The 24,183-nt window shown below is 43.2% G+C and overlaps 1 protein-coding gene across 3 annotated transcripts in view; it reads left to right on the top strand.

The window, feature by feature from the left end:
• Positions 1-11,493: 11,493 nt before the first annotated feature.
• Positions 11,494-24,183, top strand: part of LOC139379104 (leucine-rich repeats and calponin homology (CH) domain containing 4) — a 59,120-nt gene continuing 46,430 nt past the window's right edge. For 2 of the 3 annotated variants that reach the window (XM_071121923.1, XM_071121925.1), the window contains exon 1: positions 11,495-11,967. In XM_071121923.1, the coding sequence (XP_070978024.1) occupies positions 11,796-11,967 (172 nt within the window). In that variant the 5' untranslated portion in view covers positions 11,495-11,795. Of the gene's footprint in view, positions 11,968-24,183 lie in introns of all 3 variants that reach the window. The other variant, XM_071121924.1, reaches the window with a different exon arrangement.

Consider the following 24,183-nt stretch of genomic DNA (forward strand, 5'->3'; position numbering starts at 1 on the left):
CTCTCTCTCTCCACCTCATTCACTCTCTCTATCCCTGTCTCTCTCTCTCTCTCTCCACCTCCTTCACTCTCTCTATCCCTGTGTCTCTCTCTCCACCTCATTCACTCTCTCTATCCCTGTCTCTCTCTCTCTCTCCACCTCATTCACTCTCTCTATCCCTGTCTCTCTCTCTCTCTCTCCACCTCATTCACTCTCTCTATCCCTGTCTCTCTCTCTCTCTCTCTCTCTCCACCTCATTCACTCTCTCTATCCCCGTGTCTCTCTCTTAAGGGTTTTATTGTCATGGGAAACGTGTTTACACTGCCAAAGCAAGTGAAGTAAAAAAATAAAATAATAATAAAATAAGTAACAGTAAACATCACACTCATAGAAGTTCCCAAAAGAATAAAAACACTTCAAATGTCACATTATGTTTATATACAGTGTTGTAATGATAGGGAATATAAATCAACATACATATGGGTTGTATTTACAATGGTGTTTGTTCTTCACTGGTTGCCCTTTTCTTGTGGCGAAAGGTCACACATATTGTTGCTGTGATGGCACACTGGTGGTATTTCACCCAGTAGATATGGGAGTTGATCAAAATTGGATTTATTTTTCGAATTCTTTGTGGGTCTGTGTAATCTGAGGGAAAAATGTGTCAGGAGGTTAGTAAGTGCAGCTCAGTTTCTACCTGATTTTGTGGGCAGTGTGCACATAGACCTTCTCTTGAGAGCCATGTCTGCCTTCGGCGGCCTTTCTCAATAGCAAGGCTATGCTCACTGAGTCTGTATGTACATCGTCAAAGATGTCCTTAATTTGGGTCAGTCACAGTGGTCAGGTATTCTGCCACTGTGTACTGTCTGTTTTGGGCCAAATAGCATTCTGTTTGCTCTGTTTTTTTGTAAATTCTTCTCAATGTGTCAAGTAATAATCTTTTCGTTTTCTCATGGTTTGGTTGGGTCTAATTGTGTTGCTGTCCTGGGGCTCTGTGGGGTCTGTTTGTGTTTGTGAACAGAGCCACGGGACCAGCTTGCTTAGGGGACTCTTCTCCAGGTTCATCTCTCTCTCCCTCTGTCCCTGTGTCTCTCTCTTGTTCTCTGTCCTTGTGTCACTCTGTCCTCCACTCTCCCTCTCTCTTCTGCTCTCCCTCTCTCCTCCTGCACTCCTCTCTCTCCCCTTGTACCTGTCTTACTGTCTCTCCCTCTCTTACTGTCTCTCTCCCTCTCTTACTGTCTCTCTCTCTGTCTTACTGTCTCTCTCTGTCTTACTGTCTCTCTTTGTCTTACTGTCTCTCCCTCTCTTACTGTCTCGCTGTCTCTCTCTGTCTTACTGTCCTCTGTCTTTCTGTCTCTCTATGTCTTTCTGTCTCTCTATGTCTTACTGTCTCTCTCTGTCTTACTGTCTCGCTGTCTCTCTCTGTCTTACTGTCCTCTATGTCTTACTGTCTCTCTTTGTCTTACTGTCTCTCTATGTCTTACTGTCTCGCTCTGTCTTTCTGTCTCTCTCTGTCTTACTGTCTCTCTATGTCTTACTGTCTCTCTCTGTCTTACTGTCTCTCTATGTCTTACTGTCTTCTCTATGTCTTATGTCTTGTCTCTCTCTGTCCATTAATCTGTTAATATTTCCCATAGGGCGGCGCACAATCGGCCCAGTTAGGGGAGAAAATAAACATTTGTTATTAACTGACTTGCCTAGTTAAATAAAGGTGAAATTAAAAAACGATTTAAAAAAATTATGTCATTCACCTATTCTCTCTTTCTCCTCCTATCATTCCAATGTTTAAAGGCTGTGACCATTGGCCTTCATTCATGCCCCCACCTCACCTCAATTTTAGAGGGCTGAAATGCATCTCATTGTTGGCCTTGTGACATTTGGCATGTAAAGTTACCATGAGATGCCATGTAAAGTTACCATGAGTTGCCATGTAAAGTTGCCATGTAAAGTTACCATGAGATGCCATGTAAAGTTACCATGAGTTGCCATGTAAAGTTGCCATGTCAAGTTACCATGAGTTGCCATGTAAAGTTACCATGAGTTGCCATGTAAAGTTACCATGAGTTGGCATGTAAAGTTACAATGAGTTGCCATATCAAGTTACCATGAGATGCCATGTAAAGTTACCATGAGTTGCCATGTAAAGTTGCCATGTAAAGTTACCGTGAGTTGCCATGTAAAGTTGCCATGGAAAGTTACCGTGAGTTGCCATGTCAAGTTACCATGAGTTGCCATGTCAGGTTACCATGAGTTGCCATGTCAAGTTACCATGAGCTGCCATGTCAAGTTACCATGAGTTGCCATGTAAAGTTGCCATGTAAAGTTACCATGAGTTGCAATGTAAAGTTACAATGAGCTGCCATGTAAAGTTATCATGAGATGCCATGTAAAGTTACCATGAGCTGCCATGTAAAGTTACCATGAGCTGCAATGTAAAGTTACAATGAGCTGCCATGTAAAGTTATCATGAGATGCCATGTAAAGTTACCATGAGCTGCCATGTAAAGTTACCATGAGCTGCCATGTAAAGTTACCATGAGATGCCATGTAAAGTTACCATGAGCTGCCATGTAAAGTTACCATGAGATGCCATGTAAAGTTACCATGAGCTGCCATGTAAAGTTACCATGAGTTGCCATGTAAAGTTACCATGAGTTGCCATGTAAAGTTACCATGAGTTGCCATGTCAAGTTACCATGAGTTGCCATGTAAAGTTACCATGAGTTGCCATGTCAAGTTACCATGAGTTGCCATGTCAAGTTACCATGAGTTGCCATGTAAAGTTACCATGAGTTGCCATGTCAAGTTACCATGAGTTGCCATGTAAAGTTGCCATGTAAAGTTACCGTGAGTTGCCATGTAAAGTTACCATGAGTTGCCATGTAAAGTTGCCATGTAAAGTTACCGTGAGTTGCCATGTAAATGTACCATGAGTTGCCATGTAAAGTTGCCATGTAAAGTTACCATGAGTTGCCATGTAAAGTTGCCATGTAAAGTTACTGTGAGTTGCCATGTAAAGTTACCATGAGTTGCCATGTCAAGTTACCATGAGTTGCCATGTCAAGTTACCATGAGCTGCCATGTCAAGTTATCATGAGTTGCCATGTAAAGTTACCATAAGTTGCCATGTAAAGTTGCCATGTAAAGTTACCATGTAAAGTTACCATGAGTTGCCATGTAAAGTTACCATGAGTTGCCATATAAAGTTACCATGAGCTGCCATGTAAAGTTACCATGAGATGCCATGTCAGGTTACTATGAGCTGCCATGTAAAGTTACCATGAGATGCCATGTAAAGTTACCATGAGCTACCATGTAAAGTTACCATGAGATGCCATGTAAAGTTACCATGAGCTACCATGAGTTACCATGCGTTGCCATGTCAAGTTACCATGAGTTGCCATGTAAAAGTTACCATGAGTTGCCATGTAAAGTTACCATGAGCTACCATGAGTTACCATGAGCTGCCATGTAAAGTTACCATGAGATGCCATGTAAAGTTACCATGAGCTGCCATGTAAAGTTACCATGAGTTGCCATGTAAAGTTACCATGAGTTGCCATGTAAAGTTACCATGAGTTGCCATGTAAAGTTACCATGAGCTGCCATGTAAAGTTACCATGAGTTGCCATGTAAAGTTACCATGAGTTGCCATGTAAAGTTACCATGAGCTGCCATGTAAAGTTGCCACCTCATACAGTAAGAAATATTGAAGGCATGCAACATAAATGAACACACACACACATACACACACACACACACACACACACACATACACACATACACATACACACACACACACACACACACCCTGAGCTGGGCTCAGACACTCGCACGGAATAGACAATTGGTCCAAAACAAAGGAGATGGTGCCACAAAGCTCAGTCAGAGCCACTAATGAGCATGATGAATGTGCATTATCCTCATTGACCCACATGCTTTAGAAGTGATGTCATGGCCTCCGAGACAGCGACCTATCAAAGTCAGAATGGTGGTGACTGACAAAGCTCTGTCACTATCTGGAATGTAAGAGTTTGAGGTTTGCCTTGTTTTGCCCTGAGCCTCTGTGATCCTTTTCCTGTCCTCTTTTGCTCCGCTCTCTATCTTTCTTTCTCTCTTTCTCTCTCTCTCTCTCTCTCTCTCTCTCTCTCTCTGTCTCTCTCTCTCTGTCTCTCTGTCTCTCTCTCTATTTTCCCGTCTCTCTCTCTATCTCTATTGCTCTATATCTCTCTCCAGCCCACCATAATTTCCACTCCTCCCTCCTCCCCCGACTCTCCCTCGGTGTCTCTTAAGTTTTGTAGGATGCAGCTCTGACACCACTCTTTCTCACGCTCCCTATCTTCTCCGATCCTTCTCTTTTCTCCATGGAATTATTGGATCGGATGTGGATTTTTTTGCTCCATGTAAACAGACCAATGCATTCAAGACATTGGGAAAGTATTCAGACCCGTTGACTTTTTGCACATTTTGTTACATTACAGCCTAACTCTAAAATTGATTAAATTGTCTTCTTTCCTCATCAATCAATACACAATACCCCCATGACGACAAAGTAAAAACAGGTTTTTATAAATAAAAAACAGAAAGATCACATTTACATTCACTACCGGTCAGGGGTTTTAGAACACCTCATTCAAAGGTTTTAGAACACCTCATTCAAAGGTTTTAGAACACCTCATTCAAAGGTTTTAGAACACCTCATTCAAAGGTTTTAGAACACCTCATTCAAGGGTTTTAGAACACCTCATTCAAGGGTTTTAGAACACCTCATTCAAAGGTTTTAGAACACCTCATTCAAGGGTTTTAGAACACCTCATTCAAGGGTTTTAGAACACCTCATTCAAAGGTTTTAGAACACCTCATTCAAAGGTTTTAGAACACCTCATTCAAGGGTTTTAGAACACCTCATTCAAGGGTTTTAGAACACCTCATTCAAGGGTTTTAGAACACCTCATTCAAGGGTTTTAGAACACCTCATTCAAAGGTTTTAGAACACCTCATTCAAAGGTTTTAGAACACCTCATTCAAAGGTTTTAGAACACCTCATTCAAAGGTTTTAGAACACCTATTCATTCAAAGGTTTTAGAACACCTCATTCAAAGGTTTTAGAACACCTCATTCAAGGGTTTTAGAACACCTCATTCAAGGGGTTTAGAACACCTCATTCAAGGGTTTTAGAACACCCTTCAAGGGTTTTAGAACACCTCATTCAAGGGTTTTAGAACACCTCATTCAAAGGTTTTAGAACACCTCATTCAAAGGTTTTAGAACACCTCATTCAAGGGTTTTAGAACACCTCATTCAAAGGTTTTAGAACACCTCATTCAAGGGTTTTAGAACACCTCATTCAAAGGTTTTAGAACACCTCATTCAAAGGTTTTAGAACACCTATTCATTCAAAGGTTTTAGAACACCTCATTCAAAGGTTTTAGAACACCTCATTCAAGGGGTTTAGAACACCTCATTCAAGGGTTTTAGAACACCTCATTCAAGGGTTTTAGAACACCCTTCAAGGGTTTTAGAACACCTCATTCAAAGGTTTTAGAACACCTATTCATTCAAGGGTTTTTCTCTATTCTTACTATTTTCTACATTGCAGAATAGTAGTGAAGACATACACACTATGAAATAACACATATGGAATAATGTACAGTTGAAGTCGGACATTTACATACACTTAGGTTGGAGTCATTAAAACTCGTTTTTCAACCACTCCACAAATGTCTTGTTAACAAACTATGGCTTTGGCAAGTCGGTTAGGAAATCTACTTTGTGCATGACACAAGTCATTTTTCCAAAACTTGTTAACAGACAGATTATTTCACTTATAATTCACTGTATCATAATTCCAGTGGGTCAGAAGTTCACATACACTAAGTTGACTGTGCTTTTAAACAGCTTGGAAAATTCCAGAAAATTATGTAATGGCTTTAGAAGCTTCTGATAGGCTAATTGACATCATTTGAGTCAAATGGAGGTGTACATGTGGATGTATTTCAAGGCCTACCTTCAAACTCAGTGCCTCTTTGCTTGGCATCATGGGAAAATCAAAAGAAATCAGCCAAGACCTCAGAAAAAAAATTGTAGACCTCCACAAGTCTGATTCACCCTTGGGAGCAATTTCCAAACGCCTGAAGGTACCACGTTCATCTGTACAAACAATAGTACAAACAACAGCAAAGGACCTTCTGAAGATGCTGGAGGAAACAGGTACAACAGTATCTATATCCACAGTAAAACAAGTCCTATATTGACATAACCGGAAAGGCCACTCAGCAAGGTAGAAGCAGCAAGGAAGAAGCCACTGCTCCAAAACCGCCATAAAAAGCCAGACTACGGTTAGCAACTGCACATGGGGACAAAGATCGTACTTTTTGTAGAAATGTCCTCTGGTCTGATGAAACAAAAATAGAACTGTATGGCCATAATAAACATCATTATGTTTGGATAAAAAAGGGGGATGCTTGCAAGCCAAAGAACACCATCCCAACCGTGAAGCATGGAGGTGGCAGAATCATGTTGTGGGGGTGCTTTGCTGCAGGAAGGACTGGTGCACTTCACAAAATAGATGGCATCATGAGGTAGGAACATTATGTGGATATATTGAAGCAACATCTCAAGACATCAGTCAGGAAGTTAAAGCTTGGTCGCAAATGGGTCTTCCAAATGGACAATGACCCCAAGCATACTTCCAAAGTTGTGGCAAAATGGCTTAAGGACAACAAAGTCAAGGTATTGGAGTGGCCATCACAAGACCTCAATTCCATAGAAAATTTGTGGGCAGAACTGAAAAAGCGTGTGCGAGCAAGGACGGCTACGAACCTGACTCAGTTACACCAGCTCTGTCAGGAGGAATGGGCCAAAATTCACCCAACTTATTGTGGAAGGCTACCCAAAACGTTTGACCCAAGTTAAACAATTTAAAGGCAATGCTACAAAATACTAATTGAGTGTATGTAAACTTATGACCCACTGGGAATGTGATGAAAGAAACAAAAGCTGAAATAAATCATTCTCTCTACTATTATTCTGACATTTCACATTCTTAAAATAAAGTGGTGATCCTAACTAGCCTAAGACAGGGATTGTTTTACTAGGATTAAACGTCAGGAATTGTGAAAAACTGAGTTTAAATGTATTTGGCTAAGGTGTATGTAAAACTTTCGACTTCAACTGTAGTAACCAAAAAAAAAGTTAAACAAATCAAAATATATTTTATATTTGAGATTCTTCAAATAGCCACCCTTTGCCTTGATGACAGCTTTGCACACTTTTGCATTCTTTGGTTTTTAGTAAATTATTTAAAATAAAAAGCAGAAATATTACATTTACATAAAGTTGAAGTCAGAAGTTTCACCTTAGCCAAATACATTTAAACTCAGTTTTTCAAAATTCCTCATCCTCTGTCAGGTTGGATGGGGAGCGTCGCTGCACAGCTTTTTTGAGGTTTCTCCAGAGATGTTCGATCCTGTTCATGTCCAGGCCACTCAAGTACATTCAGAGACTTGTCCCTAAGCCACTCTTGTATTGTCTTGGCTGTGTGCTTAGGGTCGTTGTCCTGTTGGAAGGTGAACCTTTGCCCTAGTCTGAGGTCCTGAGTGCTGTGGAGCAGGATTTCATCAAGGATCTCTCTGTACTTTAATCCATTCATCTTTACCTCTATCTTGATTAGTCCCTGCCACTGAAAAACATCCCCACTGCATGACGCTGCCACCACCATGCTTCACCGTAGGTGCCATGTTTCCTCAAAACGTGACGCTTGGCATTCAGGACAAGTAGTTAAATATTGGTTTCAACAGACCAGAGAATCTTGATTCTCATGGTCTGAGAGTCTTTAGGTGCCTTTTGGTAAACTCTAAGCAGTCTGTCATATACCTTTAGTGAGGAGTGGCTTCCATCTGGCCACTCTACCATAAAGGCATGATTGGTGGAGTGCTGCAGAGATGGTTGTTCTTCTGGAAGTTTCTCCCATCTCCACAGAGGAACTCTGGAGCTCTGTCCGAGTGACCATCGGGTTCTTAGTCACCTCCCTGATCAAGGCCCTTCTCCCCTGATTGCCCAGTTTGGCCGGGCGGCCAGCTCTAGGAAGAGTCTTGGAGGTTGCAAACTGGGTCTCGACACAATCCTGTCTCTGAGCGCTAAGCACAATTCCTTCGAATTCATAGCTTGATTTTTACTCTGACATGCACTGTCAACTGTGGGACCTTATATAGACAGGTGTGTGCCTTTCCAAATCATGTCCAATCAATTGAATTTAACACAGGTGGACTCCAATCAAGTTGTAGAAACATCTCAAGGATGATCAATGGAAACGGGATGCACCTAAGCTCAATTTCGAGTCTAATAGCAAAGGGTCTGAATACTTCTGTAAATAAGCTATTTCTGTTTTATTTTTAATTCATGTGCAAAAAAAATCGAAAAAAACTGTTTTCACTTTGTCATTATGGGGTACTGTGTCTAGGAATGTGATGAGGTATGTGTTTTATTGAAATCCATTTCAGAATAAGGCTGTAACGTAAGAAAATGTGGAAAAAGTCAATGGGTCTGAATTCTTTCAGAATGCCCTGTATAACTTAGCAATGTGAATGCCTCTAGGGTTTATGACCTCTAAGCGGCAAGCATCTGGTCCAGGTACAAAATGTCCTTTCAACCCTTTTCTACCAACAAATCATGTCACTAGTTAATTTCAGCTGCCATTTTGAAAACGAACTGCATTATGGTGACTCAGGCTTCACGACTTTAATTTGATCCCTTTTACTAAAAATCATCTCATTTCAATAGCCAGTATCCATTTGACAACAACATAATCTGACCTGACAGCCAGTCAATTACGAAAACCAGTGCATCTAACATAGCAGGGATGAGAGGACAAATGGAGGGAGGGGAGGAAGAGTGGGGTGAGGGACAAAGTTAAAGGACACTGAGACCGAGGGGGGGGGGTAGTCATCTGGTTCTTGGGGGAAGAATGGAAGAAGAGGAAAAAAATCGAAAGGGGTAAAAACCAAAACCCTACAGGAAGTGCTGTCGATATTACAGCCAAAACCCTACAGGAAGTGCTGTCGATATTACAGCCAAAACCCTAAAGGAAGTGCTGTCGATATTACAGCCAAAACCCTACAGGAAGTGCTGTCGATATTACAGCCAAAACCCTACAGGAAGTGCTGTCGATATTACAGCCAAAACCCTACAGGAAGTGCTGTCGATATTACAGCCAAAACCCTACAGGAAGTGCTGTCGATATTACAGCCAAAACCCTACAGGAAGTGCTGTCGATATTACAGCCAAAACCCTACAGGAAGTGCTGTCGATATTACAGCCAAAACCCTACAGGAAGTGCTGTCGATATTACAGCCAAAACCCTACAGGAGGTTATATCGATATTACAGCCAAAACCCTACAGGAAGTGCTGTCGATATTACAGCCAAAACCCTACAGGAAGTGATGTCGATATTACAGCCAAAACCCTACAGGAAGTGCTGTCGATATTACAGCCAAAACTCTACAGGAAGTGATGTCGATATTACAGCCAAAACCCTACAGGAAGTGCTGTCGATATTACAGCCAAAACCCTACAGGAAGTGATGTCGATATTACAACCAAAACCCTACAGGAAGTGCTGTCGATATTACAGCCAAAACCCTATAGGAGGTGATGTCGATATTACAGCCAAAACCCTATAGGAGGTAATGTCGATATTACAGCCAAAACCCTACAGGAGGTTATATCGATATTACAGCCAAAACCCTATAGGAGGTGATGTCGATATTACAGCCAAAACCCTACAGGAGGTTATATCGATATTACAGCCAAAACCCTACAGGAGGTGCTGTCGATATTACAACCAAAACCCTACAGGAGGTGCTGTCGACAATACAGCCAAAACCCTACAGGAGGTGCTGTCGATTTTACAGCCAAAACCCTATAGGAGGTGATGTTGATATTACAGCCAAAACCCTACAGGAGGTTATATCGATATTACAGCCAAAACCCTACAGGAGTTGCTGTCGACAATACAGCCAAAACCCTACAGGAGGTTTGGTCAACAATACAGTCAAACCCCTACAGGAGGTGCTGTCGACAATACAGCAAAAACCCCACGGGAGGTCATGTCGATATTACAGGCAAACCCCCACAGGAGGTTTAATCGACAATACAGCCAAAACCCTACAGGAGGTGCTGTCGACAATACAGCTCCATCAGCCTTACATTTGCACTTACAGAGGAGTCCTGACACACACACACACGCACACACACACACACACACGCTCACCAGTGGAGGCTGCTGAGGGGAGGACGGTTCATAATAATGGCTGAAATGGAGTAAATGGAATGTCATCAAACCCATGGAAACCATGGAAACCATGTGTTTGGTGTATTTGTTCCCATCCCTCTAATTCCGCTCCAGTCTTTCCGCGAGCTCGTCCTCCCCAATTAATTAAGGTGCCACCAACCTCCTGTGCACACATCACAGGAGGTTGGTGGCACCTTAATTGGGGAAGACAGGCTCTCGGTAATGACTGGAGTGGAATCAGTGGAATGGTATCAACAACATCAAACACATGGTTTCCATGGTTTCCATGGGTTTGGTGACATTCCATTCACTCCATTTCGGCCATTATTATGAGCAGTTCCCCCCTCAGCAGCTTCCTGTGGGACACATACTGTATGTATGCATAAACACACACACACACACACACACACACACACACACACACACTGTTTGTGTAAACAAATCTGCTCACACACATATTCATGAGTCTACTAATGACGTGACGGCGACACGCTAATCTAACATGGTTTTACTGAGCATGGCTGTGACTCTGGAAATAAAGGGACAGTAATCTGTGTAACACATGTAGAGCTCCGGAACTCAGGGGACAGTCATTTTTGTTACACATGTAGAACAAAGAGAGTTTCCACTAGCTTCTATAGCCACAACGTCAGATTCCACAGCAACAAAAAAAAAATATGCTTTTTGCTAATACTTTAAGGTGAGGGTTAGGTTTAAAATCACATTTTAAGAAGATAAATTGTAGAAAAGGGCAGGATTTATGACTTTGTAGCTAGTGATTACCAACAAAGAGGCTAAATAATGTTGCTACATTATACCAGATGGGGTACAAATTGGAATTGTGCTCGGGGAATTTCCCTGGGGTCACACATTTCTCACTAATGAGAAAGCATAACCTATATTCAATATGGGAAATATGACATTTGCATGCAGGGAATTCATTTTAAATTTTTAACCAACTGCCAAAAATGAAATGGATGGATATGAATGGTATACCTGGCTGCTCCAGTCAAAATAATTATTGCTCCACTCTTCAATTATGTGCCCAGAACCATCCTACTGTATCTTGATTGGTGTATATTTCCATCAATATAATCTCAGCTCTTTTGAAATCCCTTCACGTGCACGCCCTTTTCTTCAGACCCCGCCTTGGGTCCATTCATCTCGGTTGAGATATGGGTGTTGCCCCTGTCAATCACACTCCTTCTCGTCGTAGGCTCTCTCACTGCTCCTCCGCTTCCTGGCCTCGCCGCACCTCTTTCTGACAGCTACTAGTACCGCTTTCTCGAAGACAACTGGACCGTAGAGAATCCTCGTTGTGGAAGATTAAGAAATAGCCTTTTTTTTGTTGTCGGATTTATTCATTGTCCCTACTTCGAAAGTTGTTTATCGGACGAGAGACTGATGGTTTTGGAAGTCGTTCTGAGGGACACGAAAGTGTAAAGGAAGGTTTTCTTTTCTTTTTTTGTCTTTTTTCTTTTTTTAGACCCTAACACAGTAACATAAAGAGACATATCTACGGTTCATGGCTGCTGGGGAAGGTGCCCAGCTGCCGGCAACAATAGCGGCCAGCCGGTGCGTGGAGAAGTCGCTCGAGGAAGCTACCGGGAGCGGTGCTCTGAACTTGTCGAACCGTAAATTGAAAGAGTTTCCCCGAACCGCCCGGAACTATGACTTGTCCGATATTACGACAGCCGGTGAGTTGTGTTTTGTCTCTGTTTTGGTGTAGATAAATGTTGTTGTTTTTTTTTCAATTTAGTTGACAATTCATAGGATGTGGAGCTAACCGTGGACAGTCTTTTGTTAGTGTTGTTGTTGTCACCTGCTTGTGTTGTAAGTATCTCGAACTAACAAGCCAACGTTAGCACCACATCCGTGAAGAAAAGACACAAATAAAACAAGTTAAAAGTGTAACGTTACGAGAGGTTCATTGACACTATCTTCAGATGTTGGACTGCCAATTCAGCCACAACTTCTTCAACTAACATGTTTCTTGTTTATTCTTTCAATTACGGAGATATATTTTAAAATGTGTTTTATTCGAGTTTACATTCTTGTACTTCTGGGTCATTGGTTGTCAAGTTTTTAAGCAAATTTCCCCTTTCGCTTCCTGTATGATGAAAGGAGTTGCTTGCTGGTTATAATGGTTTTGTATGAGTTTGACAAAATGTCAGTATTGTATCTCCTGCTTGAGGTTCCCTTCTTTCATTTAGTCAATTCACAACACTATCACAATGGTTTGAAAGGTAATTTGAAAGATGACAATAACATTGTAAAAGTTTAATGGTGTCTAAAATGCCCGTAAGGTAGATTTGACAGTGCGATCTAAAGGAGAACTAACTCGTTTCTCGCGTTGTTGAAAGAAGATTACCCAATCCAGGTTGAAGCCTGAAATCAATCTTATCTACCCAGTGTTTTGAAACAACGTCCCCCTCTGCTGCTTTCTGCACTCTCTGGTAATTATAACCATCTGCTCAAAGGACCTAGACCTTATACAGTGAGGAGAGACATTGGACGCACACATACATACATGCATAAATACACACACACACACACACACACACACACACACACACACACACACCCAGCTGCCATCTGTAATCCAACAACGGTAATGGATACTGTAGGGATGAATGTATCCGAGGCCTTAGATAACAACATTATCTTGATGTGCGCTTGTTTATACAAAGCGTAGCTCCATATTATAAACTAAGAACTAAAGGCAAGCCAATTTTAATTATATATATATATATATATATATATAACATTGACATATGTTATTAATGGTGTCCAATTTTAGCTCTTCATTGTAACCACCTCCTAATGAAAGCTGGTTATTCATTTTAATAATGCAGTTTGTCGTGAGATGCACGTTTGCGGCAAAGTCTCTCCCAACTCCGTAATACGTCTGTCCTGTTTCTGTCATCCAATTCAGTGACTTCATTTTTCGGGTGGTTGCTATGATTACAGTGTCGTTCCCCCTTTTTTGAATTGGTCATAATTAACACGTTACTCCAGACACGGACGATGTGGCTCATACCTGGTCGTTTAGATAATGGCACTCTTTCAGTTTGAATAAGGTGCTTGCTTTGGCACACCCCGCCCCTCTCCTCTAATCTGTCTGGATGCGCTATGACACAGCATCCCTGTGTGCTGATGTACAGTGAAAGCTTGAGGCTGCAACTTTTCATTTCAGACTGTGTTTTTGCTACTGTGTTCATGAGAGATTTAGGCCGGCTCGCTATAGTTGTCAGTGGTGAAATAGACAGGTGTGTGTGTGTGTGCTGGTTAGTGGGATAGGTTGGGTTTTGACAGTCAGGTATGGTCTTACCCCGACTGTGGAGTAAATGTCTCAACTGTAAAATGAGCCCTATTCCCTATATAGTGCACTACTTTAGACCAGAGCCCTATTCCCTATATAGTGCACTACTTTAGACCAGAGCCCTATTCCCTATATAGTGCACTACTTTAGACCAGAGCCCTATCCCCTATATAGTGCACTACTTTAGACCAGAGCCCTATTCCCTATATAGTGCACTACTTTAGACCAGAGCCCTATTCCCTATATAGTGCACTACTTTAGACCAGAGCCCTATCCCCTATATAGTGCACTACTTTAGACCAGAGCCCTATTCCCTATATAGTGCACTACTTTAGACCAGAGCCCTATTCCCTATATAGTGCACTACTTTAGACCAGAGCCCTATTCCCTATATAGTGCACTACTTTAGACCAGAGCCCTATTCCCTATTTTACATCACCAGACTTAACACGTCAACGGGGATGTCCTCAAGAAACAGAAAGGCTATAATCTTCATCGTGGTTATCGTGGATCTCCGATGCCCTGCGACGATGACAAAGTCGGAGAGACGTTTAGATCTGTAATGGACAACTGTAACAGAGAGTCAGAACAGAGGCCTCCTTCGTGGTCCTATTCCAAACTACTCTTCAGAATAAATGGCACCTGAAAGTTGCCTGATTTGATAAGGGATTACTAAAGTTCCTGAGCTAGTGCTATGGATTGAAGAGTGCAGAATTGGGGACAAGGTCCCAAACAGGCCCTAGGGTGTTTATGATAACAGTGATGGTCTCCCTCTCTGTTATCCCCCCCCCCCCCCCGGAGCAACTTCCCTTCAGGAAGTTCAGGGGTTCAGTCCCCGCCCCCTCCTCTTCCTTACACAAGTGCACATGCTCTTTGGCTCCTGTAGGAAGGATAGTGTTCTAGCAAGCCAGCGAGCAGAGCAGGCCCATCCAGGAGAACAAACCCCAGCTGTGTGTACCTCTCTCTGGGTGCAACCCTCTCCCTGCACCCCTCAGAATAAGACTCCAAAATAATACTGATCTAGACACAGATTTCAGTAGCCGGTGTAGTGCAGTGGCATTTTAATAATTCCAGACGACGGGGGTTTGGGGCCGCCCAAGCTGACATTGTCTAGCAATAACCCAAACATAATTAAACCTAGGCCTATGAAAAACTGAACCTACCTTGCAGGGGGACCGTGAGCCCTCAGCCTCCTAAATCTGAACAGACATTGAAAACTGCTCACAGCCTAACCCAAATTCTGAACCTAGCTTGCAAGGGGACAGTGAGAGGATAGGTTTTTATGTGACCTGAGCATGCCACCGTTCAAATCAAATGTTATTTTGTCACATGCTTCATAAACAGTAGGTATAGACTAACAGTGAAATGCTTACTTCCCAAAATAATTACACTTGAATAATAACGCAATAAATAAATGCACAATGAGGAGCGATAACTTGGCAATATACACAGGGTACCAGTAGCGAGTCGATGTGCAGGGGTACGAGGTATCTGGTGTAGATGGGTACATGAGGGTAGCATTAAAGTGACTAGGCAACAGGATAGACGAGAGACAATAACAGCAAGTATGATGAATCAAAGGAGTTAGTTCTGGTAGCAATTGGGGTTGGAACTATTTTATCAGTCCATTAGCAACAGTAGTAGGCCAATGTTGTTTCAGGGAGCGCGTGACGAGTTGAGAAATAGTTGTTGCTGGGACCTCTGTTACACCTATCGTAGGAGCTCTTTTGGGGGAGGGAGGGAGGGAGGGGGAGGAGGAGGGAGAGAGAACCCTTGCAGCTGAGAGATGCATTAATTAAAGGAAGGGGGATGGGAGGAAGGGATGGGCAGAGAGGGGGAGGGAGGCCCTTTGATGGAGAAGGCTGCTTGCATTGTCGTGGTGTGTTCCCTTAAAGGGGTTTTTACTTGAGCGGGAACCCTTTCTCTCGCTCTCTTGAGCCCCCAACCCCCCCCCCCCTCTCTTTGTCTGAGTCATGGTTTTAACCTGGCTCTCCCAGTGGTTTTCCTCTGTATCCCTCGTGCTCTCTCTGTTAGTCTCTCTCCCCCCCCCCGTGTTGTCTCTTTCTATCCCTTGGGCTCTCTCGTTCGATCTATCTCGTTCCTCTACCTCTACTTCCCCCATTCCATCTCTATGGGATCAATAAAGAGCACTGTGTCTGTCCTGTAATGTGTGGTCTCTGTCCCATTTATTTTGTATTTTTTGCTGCTCCTATCCAGAGCGACTCAGTCAGTTCATTCCACTAGGTAGATAAACAACCACATTAGGGGCCTTTCACAGTAAAAACCTTTTTATGTAACAGTTACTGCGACTGTTGTTTTTGAATATTCTTCCAATGTTCCTTTCTCGGTGTCTCTGCAGTTACTAGACTTGTAGACGGGTTATGACATCTCACCCACAGAAGAGATGGCATGAGTTTTAATGGAGCGCATATGCTCAAGATCAGTCAAGTCTAGTGTGTGTGTGTGTGTGTGTGTGTGTGTGTGTGTGTTCAGGTTTAGCCGCTCGGTTGGGTGGAGCCTGTCGTCATGGGAACCGTGCCCACACTGAGGAGGTGTACTGGCAAGAGGAACGTTCCAGAACATTTTAAAGAAAGAAAGAAAAAAAACTGTTTGAATCCTCTTTGTCCCTTCCCTCCTCACAAACACCTGTTTTAAAAGGTGAGCTGCGTTCAGGGGCCAGTGTTTTGACCCAGTAAACGGGCCTTTTGGAGGTTGCTAGTGAAGAGATTGTTGACTCTTACAAATATATGTGCTCAGGTTGTCAGCTCGTGACTAATGGTGATTCACCACAACACTGAAAACAACTAAGCTAGGCTATAGGCCTATAGGAACTGTTGATCTGTGTGTGTGTGTGCACAGTATTAACCTCATTCTCTCCTGTAGTCCAAGGTGAGCTATGACTCACTAGTTTTGATTGAACTCAATAGATATTCATTGATCCGTCCCACACAAAAGGTGAAAACCCCATTTGAAATCTGCCCCGACGTCCACCCAGTTCCTTGTGTCTCGGTCACATGAATGACACTGCAGAGAGAGAACTGTGTCCACCTAGCCTTTCTGTCATTTTGTTGAAGGAAATTAAAATGTCACTTAGCCCAAGTGGCCTAACCTGTCTTTCACCTGCCTCCTGTTCATGAAACTGTTTACTACCGGTTTCCATGGAGAAGCTTCGGAATGAAAGGGGATACATTCCAAATGGAACCCTATTCCCTATATAGTGCACTACTTTAGACCAGAGCCCTATTCCCTATATAGTGCACTACTATAGACCAGAGCCCTATTCCCTATATAGTGCACTACTTTAGACCAGAGCCCTATTCCCTATATAGTGCACTACTTTAGACCAGAGCCCTATTCCCTATATAGTGCACTACTATAGACCAGAGCCCTATTCCCTATATAGTGCACTACTTTAGACCAGAGCCCTATTCCCTATATAGTGGCACTACTATAGACCAGAGCCCTATTCCCTATATAGTGCACTACTTTAGACCAGAGCCCTATTCCCTATATAGTGCACTACTTTAGACCAGAGCCCTATTCCCTATATAGTGCACTACTTTAGACCAGAGCCCTATTCCCTATATAGTGCACTACTTTAGACCAGAGCCCTATTCCCTATATAGTGCACTACTTTAGACCAGAGCCCTATTCCCTATATAGTGCACTACTTTAGACCAGAGCCCTATTCCCTATATAGTGCACTACTTTAGACCAGAGCCCTATTCCCTATATAGTGCACTACTTTAGACCAGAGCCCTATTCCCTATATAGTGCACTACTTTAGACCAGAGCCCTATTCCCTATATAGTGCACTACTTTAGACCAGAGCCCTATTCCCTATATAGTGCACTACTTTAGACCAGAGCCCTATTCCCTATATAGTGCACTACTTTAGACCAGAGCCCTATTCCCTATATAGTGCACTACTTTAGACCAGAGCCCTATTCCCTATATAGTGGCACTACTATAGACCAGAGCCCTATTCCCTATATAGTGCACTACTTTAGACCAGAGCCCTATTCCCTATATAGTGGTACTACTATAGACCAGAGCCCTATTCCCTATATAGTGCACTACTTTAGACCAGATATATATTAATAATATATATATGTTTTTTTTTTTTTTTACCTTTTATTTAACGAGGCAAGTCAGTTTAAGAACAAATTCTTATTGTCAATGGCGGCCTAGGAACAGTGGGTTAACTGGTCTAGGAACAGTGGGTTAACTGGTCTAGGAACAGTGGGTTAACTGGTCTAGGAACAGTGGGTTAACCGCCCCTACACTAACCACTAGGCTACCTGCCGCCCCTACACTCTAACCACTAGGCTACCTGCCGCCCCTCCACTCTAACCACTAGGCTACCTGCCGCCCCTCCACTCTAACCATTAGGCTACCTGCCGCCCCTCCACTCTAACCACTAGGCTACCTGCCGCCCCTCCACTCTAACCACTAGGCTACCTGCCGCCCCTCCACTCTAACCACTAGGCTACCTGCAGAAGCTGTACAGTTATTGTTACAGTAGCTTTAATGGGGTTGTTGTGACCTGATGACACTGATTTTGAACATGTGTGTTTGAACAGTTCAACTGTGTCTGTGCTGTAGAAGAGGGGAACTTCTGTGACCCGTTTCAGGAAGCTACATGTACAGTTGAAGTCGGACATTTACATACACTTAGGTTGGAGTCATTACAGCACATTTTTCAACCACACCACAAGTGTCTTGTTAACAAACTATAGTTTTGGCAAGTCGGTTAGGACATCTACTTTGTGCACGACACACAGTTTTTCCAACAATTGTTTACAGACAGGTTATTTCACTTCTAATTCACTGTATCACAATTCCAGTGGGTAAGAAGTTGACTGTGCCTTTAAACAGCTTGGAAAATTCCAGAAAATGATGTCATGGCTTTAGAAGCTTCTGATAGGCTAATTGACATCATTTGAGTCAATTGGAGGTGTACTTGTGGATGTGTTTCAAGGCCTACCTTCAAACTCAGTGCCTCTTTGCTTGACATCATGGGAAAAAAAGAATTGTTCATGGGAGAAAAGAATTGTAGACCTCCACAAGTCTGGTTCATCCTTGGGAGCAATTTCCAAATGCCTGAAGGGACCACGTTCATCTGTACAAACAACAGTACGCAAGTATAAACACCATGGGACCAGGCAGCCTTCATACTGCTCAGGAAGGAGATGCGTTCTGTCTCCTAGAGAGGAACGTATTTTAGTGCAAAAAGTGCAAATCCATCCCAAAACAACAGCAAAGGACCTTGTGAAGATGCTGGAGGAAACAGGTACAAAAGTATTTATATCCACAGTAAAACGAGTCCTATATCGACATAACCTGAAAGGCCCCTCAGCAAGGAAGCAGCCACTGCTCCAAACCCGCCATAAAAAAGCCAGACTACGGTTTGCAACTGCACATGGGGACAAAGATCGTACTCTTTGGAGAAATGTCCTCTGGTCTGATGAAACAAAAATTGAACTGTTTGGCCATAATGACCATCGTTGTGATTGGAGGAAAAAGGGGTGGGCTTGCAAGCCAAAGAACACCATCCCAACTGTGAAGCACGGGGTGGCAGCATCATGTTGTGGGGGTGATTTGCTGCAGGAAGGACTGGTGCACTTCACAAAATAAATAGCATCAGTAGGAAGGAACATTATGTGGATATATTGAAGCAACATCTCAAGACATCAGTCAGGAAGTTATAGCATGGGTCTTCCAAATGGACAATGACCCCAAGAGTATTTCTTAAGTTGTGGCAAAACGGCTTAAGGACAACAGAGTCAAGGTACTGGAGTGGCCATCACAAAGCCCTGACCTCAATCCTATAGAAAATTTGTGGGCAGAACTGAAAAAGAATTGAAAAAGCGTGTGTGAGCAAGGAGGCCTACGAACCTGACTCAGTTACACCAGCTCAATCAGGAGGAATGAGCCAAAATTCACCCAATTTATTGTGGGAAGCTTGTGGAAGGCTAACCAAAACATTTGACCCAAGTTAAACAATTTAAAGGCAATGCTACCAAATACTAATTGAGTGTATGTAAACTTCTGACCCACTGGGAATGTGATGAAAGAAATAAAAGCTGAAATAAATCGTTCTCTCTACTATTATTCTGACATTTCACATTCTTAAAATAAAAGTGGTGATCCTAACTGACCTAAAACAGGGATTTTTCTACTAGGATTAAACGTCAGGAATTGTGAAAAACTGAGTTTAAATGTATTTGTCTGAAGGTGTTTGAACTTCCAACTTTAACTGTATGTCTCACTTCACTACTTCACAGGATTGGCCATTTGATGTTTTTTTGGGGGGGGTTTATCAAAATATTTTGGGGGGGCAGAAATGCCTTCTGGAACATGTGAACTTTCATGTGCCTTAGTTAAACGTGTATGCCATCTGTAAATGCGAATACAATTATTTAAATAAATAACGAGCCTAGTTGGTTTAGCCATGGAAAAGGGAGCAACCTTCCCGCTAGCCATGATTGGCTGAAATAATGGATGGGGGTGACATGTCGAGAGATGAGTTGTGATTGGTCCGCCATGTAGCATGCTTCTGTCTTTTTTCATGAGCTGCTAAGTATTTTTTTAAAGAACTGAACGCTGCCCTTAATTAAGTTAATTGCACTATCGACAGTCGCTCAGTCGGAAACCGTTTTGGTCGTGCCATGCAGACTCTCTCCGACTCTGAAAAGCATTCAGACTAGTTGGAATTTCGAGTTGGGTGACTGTTTTTTTTTTGTTTTTTTTTTCCCCAAATCTGAGTTTTTTTTGTTGTTGTAGTTCCCAGTTTTAAACGTGGCATTAGAGTTGTGATTTATGGTAGCTAGCTTGCTAAACGATGAACAATGTCTAAACAAAAAATAACTGCACTTTGCAAGAAACCATTTTACTGTACCGTTTACAGCTTCTGTATCCTGTGCATGTGAAGAATAATCTTTGATTTTATTTGAAAGAGTGTGTGTGTGTGTGTTTCACCAGAGACGGTAATGTGAAGAACAACATGACCTGCACCAAGTCAGATTAGGATAAAGGCCAAAGACTAGATAGTGTATTTTTACCTGGAGTTTTTCCTTATTGTAGGCTACTACTTTCAACACTTTTAGTCTTCAAATCTTTGGTTGTTTACTGCACTACCTCACTCACTCTGTTTAGTACATGGCCTCACATGTGAATCCTTGAAGAGATGGGTGGGGCTGAGGCTTAAGAGGGTGTGAACGATGCTGAATGGGCGTAGACAAAAAAACGAGCTCTCCAGTAGGTGTACCAAAATATTCAAGGGTCATTATCTCAAAAGTGGTGTTACAAGTTTATCAACTTTCAAAGCTGAATTACTTTCTCGTTGTTCCTCAACTGCTGTGTATGATATATAACATTTTCTAGCTCTGAGTCTACTTATTAACCAATGTAATAAATAACAATTTCATGTTTTGCTTATTGTAGGCTACTACTTTCAACACTTTTAGTCTTGAAATCTTTGGTTGTTTACTGCACTAACTCACTCACTCTGTTTAGTACATGGCTTCACATGTGAACACTTAATGAGATGGGTGGGGCTTAACCAATGTAATAAATAACAATTTCATGTTTTGCTACTTGGAACCAAATCTATGCGGTGGCTCACACTGTCGGTTGGTTGTATCTGTTTCATTTTGAGTGTTTTATCTCTTGAGCAGTGCTCTGCTCCCCCCCCCCCCCCCCACTGTTGCATTTCCGTCACACTGCGGATGTGGGTGTGCATGCTCACTCAAACTTCTGCTTTCTCTCAGCTTTTCTACTGAATCCTCTGTATCTCTCTCTCTCTCTCTTTCTTGTCCTCCCTCTCTCGGTCTGTCTCGCTGTATCTACATTCTGTATTTATCTTTCTCTCGTTCGTTAGCTTGCTCTCTCTGAGCCTTGTTCTCTCTCTCTGAGCCCTGTTCTCTCTGAGCCCTGTTCTCTCTCTCGCTCTCTCTCTCTCTCTCTCTCTCTCTCTCTCTGAGCCCTGTTCTCGCTCTCGTTCTCTCTCTCTCTCTCTGAGCCCTGTTCTCGTTCTCTCTCTCTCTCTCTCTCTCTCTCTCTCTGAGCCCTGTTCTCGTTCTCTCTCTCTCTCTCTCTCTCTGAGCCCTGCTCTCTCTCTTGTTCTCTCTCTCGTTCTCTCTCTGAGCCCTGTTCTCTCTCTCTCTGAGCCCTGTTCTCTCTCTCTCTCTCTCTCTGAGCCCTATTCTCTCTCTCTCTCTCTGAGCCCTATTCTCTCTCTCCCTCTCTCTGAGCCCTATTCTCTCTCTGAGCCCTATTCTCTCTCTGAGCCCTATTCTCTCTCTGAGCCCTATTCTCTCTCTCTCTCTCTGAGCCCTATTCTCTCTCTCTCTCTCTCTCTGAGCCCTATTCTCTCTCTGAGCCCTATTCTCTCTCTCTCTCTCTCTGAGCCCTATTCTCTCTCTCTCTCTCTCTGAGCCCTGTTCGCTCTCTCTCGCTCTCTCTCTGAGCCCTGTTCTCGCTCTCGTTCTCTCTCTCGTTCTCTCTCTCGTTCTCTCTCTGAGCCCTCTTCTCTCTCTCGTTCTCTCTCTCGTTCTCTCTCTCGTTCTCTCGTTCTCTCTCTCTCTCTCTCTCTCTCTCTCTCTCTCTCTCTCTCTCTCTCTCTCTCTCTCTCTCTCTCTCTGAGCCCTGTTCTCTCTCTCTCTCTCTGAGCCCTGTTCTCTCTCTCTCTCTCTCTCTGAGCCCTGTTCTCTCTCTCTCTCTCTCTCTCTCTGAGCCCTGTTCTCTCTCTCTCTCTCTCTCTCTCTGAGCCCTGTTCTCTCTCTCTCTCTCTCTCTCTCTGAGCCCTGTTCTCTCTCGTTCTCTCTCTCTGAGCCCTGTTCTCTCTCTCTCTCTCTGAGCCCTGTTCTCTCTCGTTCTCTCTCTCTCTCTCTGAGCCCTGTTCTCTCTCGTTCTCTCTCTCTCTCTCTGAACCCTGTTCGCTCTCTCTCGCTCTCTCTCTCTCTGAGCCCTGTTCTCTCTCGCTCTCTATAAGGGTTAGTAAATCCTGTTAGTCGGCTCTCTCTCACAGCACAGCAGATGGTTAGTGGAATCCCTTTCGCTCCCCGGGGGAATTAAGGAAAGATGGAGTTACTTGGGTTCAATGTCCTCCAGCCCCATAGATACAGAACTACCACGGGTGTATTCAGTCAGTGATGTGAAACCTTGGCAACGTCACAGATAGGAATGGAATGAATAGAACAGACATGATTCCTTATTCTGCCCGACAATCCATATCTGTTTTAATCTACACCATTTTGATCTGCACATTCTGCAACGGTCGTCCTGAACAGGCATCTCTGAACTGTTGCAATTTTCAACGACCTCATCACTGTGTATTTCGATGTATCTCTGTGGGGTTGCCAGGTTTGAAAGGCCCTCCCTCCCTCCCTCCGGTGTCATAGATACTGTTGCAGTGCCCTGGGCTCCGTTGAGTCATTCTTAGAATAAGAGGCTGTTGTCTGGCAACCGAACAAGTTCTTTTTTCTTTCTGTAAGTAGTCATTGCATGTCTGTACAACCCTGTAGGTTTCTAGAGTGGTAGTCATCTAGGCTAGCTAGTCAGTTACTCACACTGACTATCTCTAGGCTTTTCTAGGCCACTCTAACCTAGGATCCATCAAACGGCCAGAGGTCTTCTGGACCTCTGGCCAGTTGACCAGTGTACGTTGTACAGTAGGCTGTGTAACCTAGAGGCCAACATGACCTGTTCTAGTTCACTACAGTCTATTGCTGAGCGAGTGCCCAGTCACCCTGTCATTGTCCCGCTGTGCTGGTGTCTCCCATTGTGATGCGCAAAGCACATTCTGTCAACTTGGGTAAATAGCCTAGCTACTATTGCATTAGCCTAGGACAGTTTCTCTTGGGGATGGGCCTGTAGTAAGCCAACCATTTGGGTAATGGCCCTATCTGAAAGCCCTGTGTTCATCTGTCAGTGCACTGTTATAAGGTGTGTGTGTGTGTGTGTGTGTGTGTGTGTATAATAATTTAATGGACTTGCGTGGAGCGGTGTAGTCTCTCCTGTCCTGGTCTGATCTGTTCTGAATAATGAAAGCTGTGTGTGTGTGTGTGTGTGTGTGTGTGTGTGTGTGTGTGTGGCTCTGCCATCTTATGTAACTGAAAGCCATAAGCTTCCTGGGGTGTTGACTTTGGTGTGTCCAGATGGTTTATTCACTGGGGCTCTGTGCCACATGAGACCGCAGGGCCGGCTGTGTTTAGAGGGAGTGTGTGTACAGACAACCAGACCCCACCAGCAGCCCTACAGACAGCATACCATAGTTTAGTTCAGTCAGCCAGGACATTGACTATTACAGGGCTTCCACAGGGAGGATAATGAATTCCCTTTCTGTTCATCAAACCAACACTACACACACCATGAATCTGCACTAACCCTTTTTACAACTCTCAATAACCCAGATTTGAATCTAAACTGATCAAATTAAATAAGTGGTTTAGCAACAACTGGGGGTGAGTGAGGGAGTGTATTGGCGACACACACCTGTTGTCCATTGGATCCAAAGCAACAGATAATTCCTGCTAGAGACTAGGGGATACAACAGTTGTTGACAATTGACGTCAAATCGTACCCCCAC

Source organism: Oncorhynchus clarkii, chromosome 21 (genome assembly GCF_045791955.1).
Source record: "Oncorhynchus clarkii lewisi isolate Uvic-CL-2024 chromosome 21, UVic_Ocla_1.0, whole genome shotgun sequence".
NCBI lineage: Eukaryota > Metazoa > Chordata > Actinopteri > Salmoniformes > Salmonidae > Oncorhynchus > Oncorhynchus clarkii.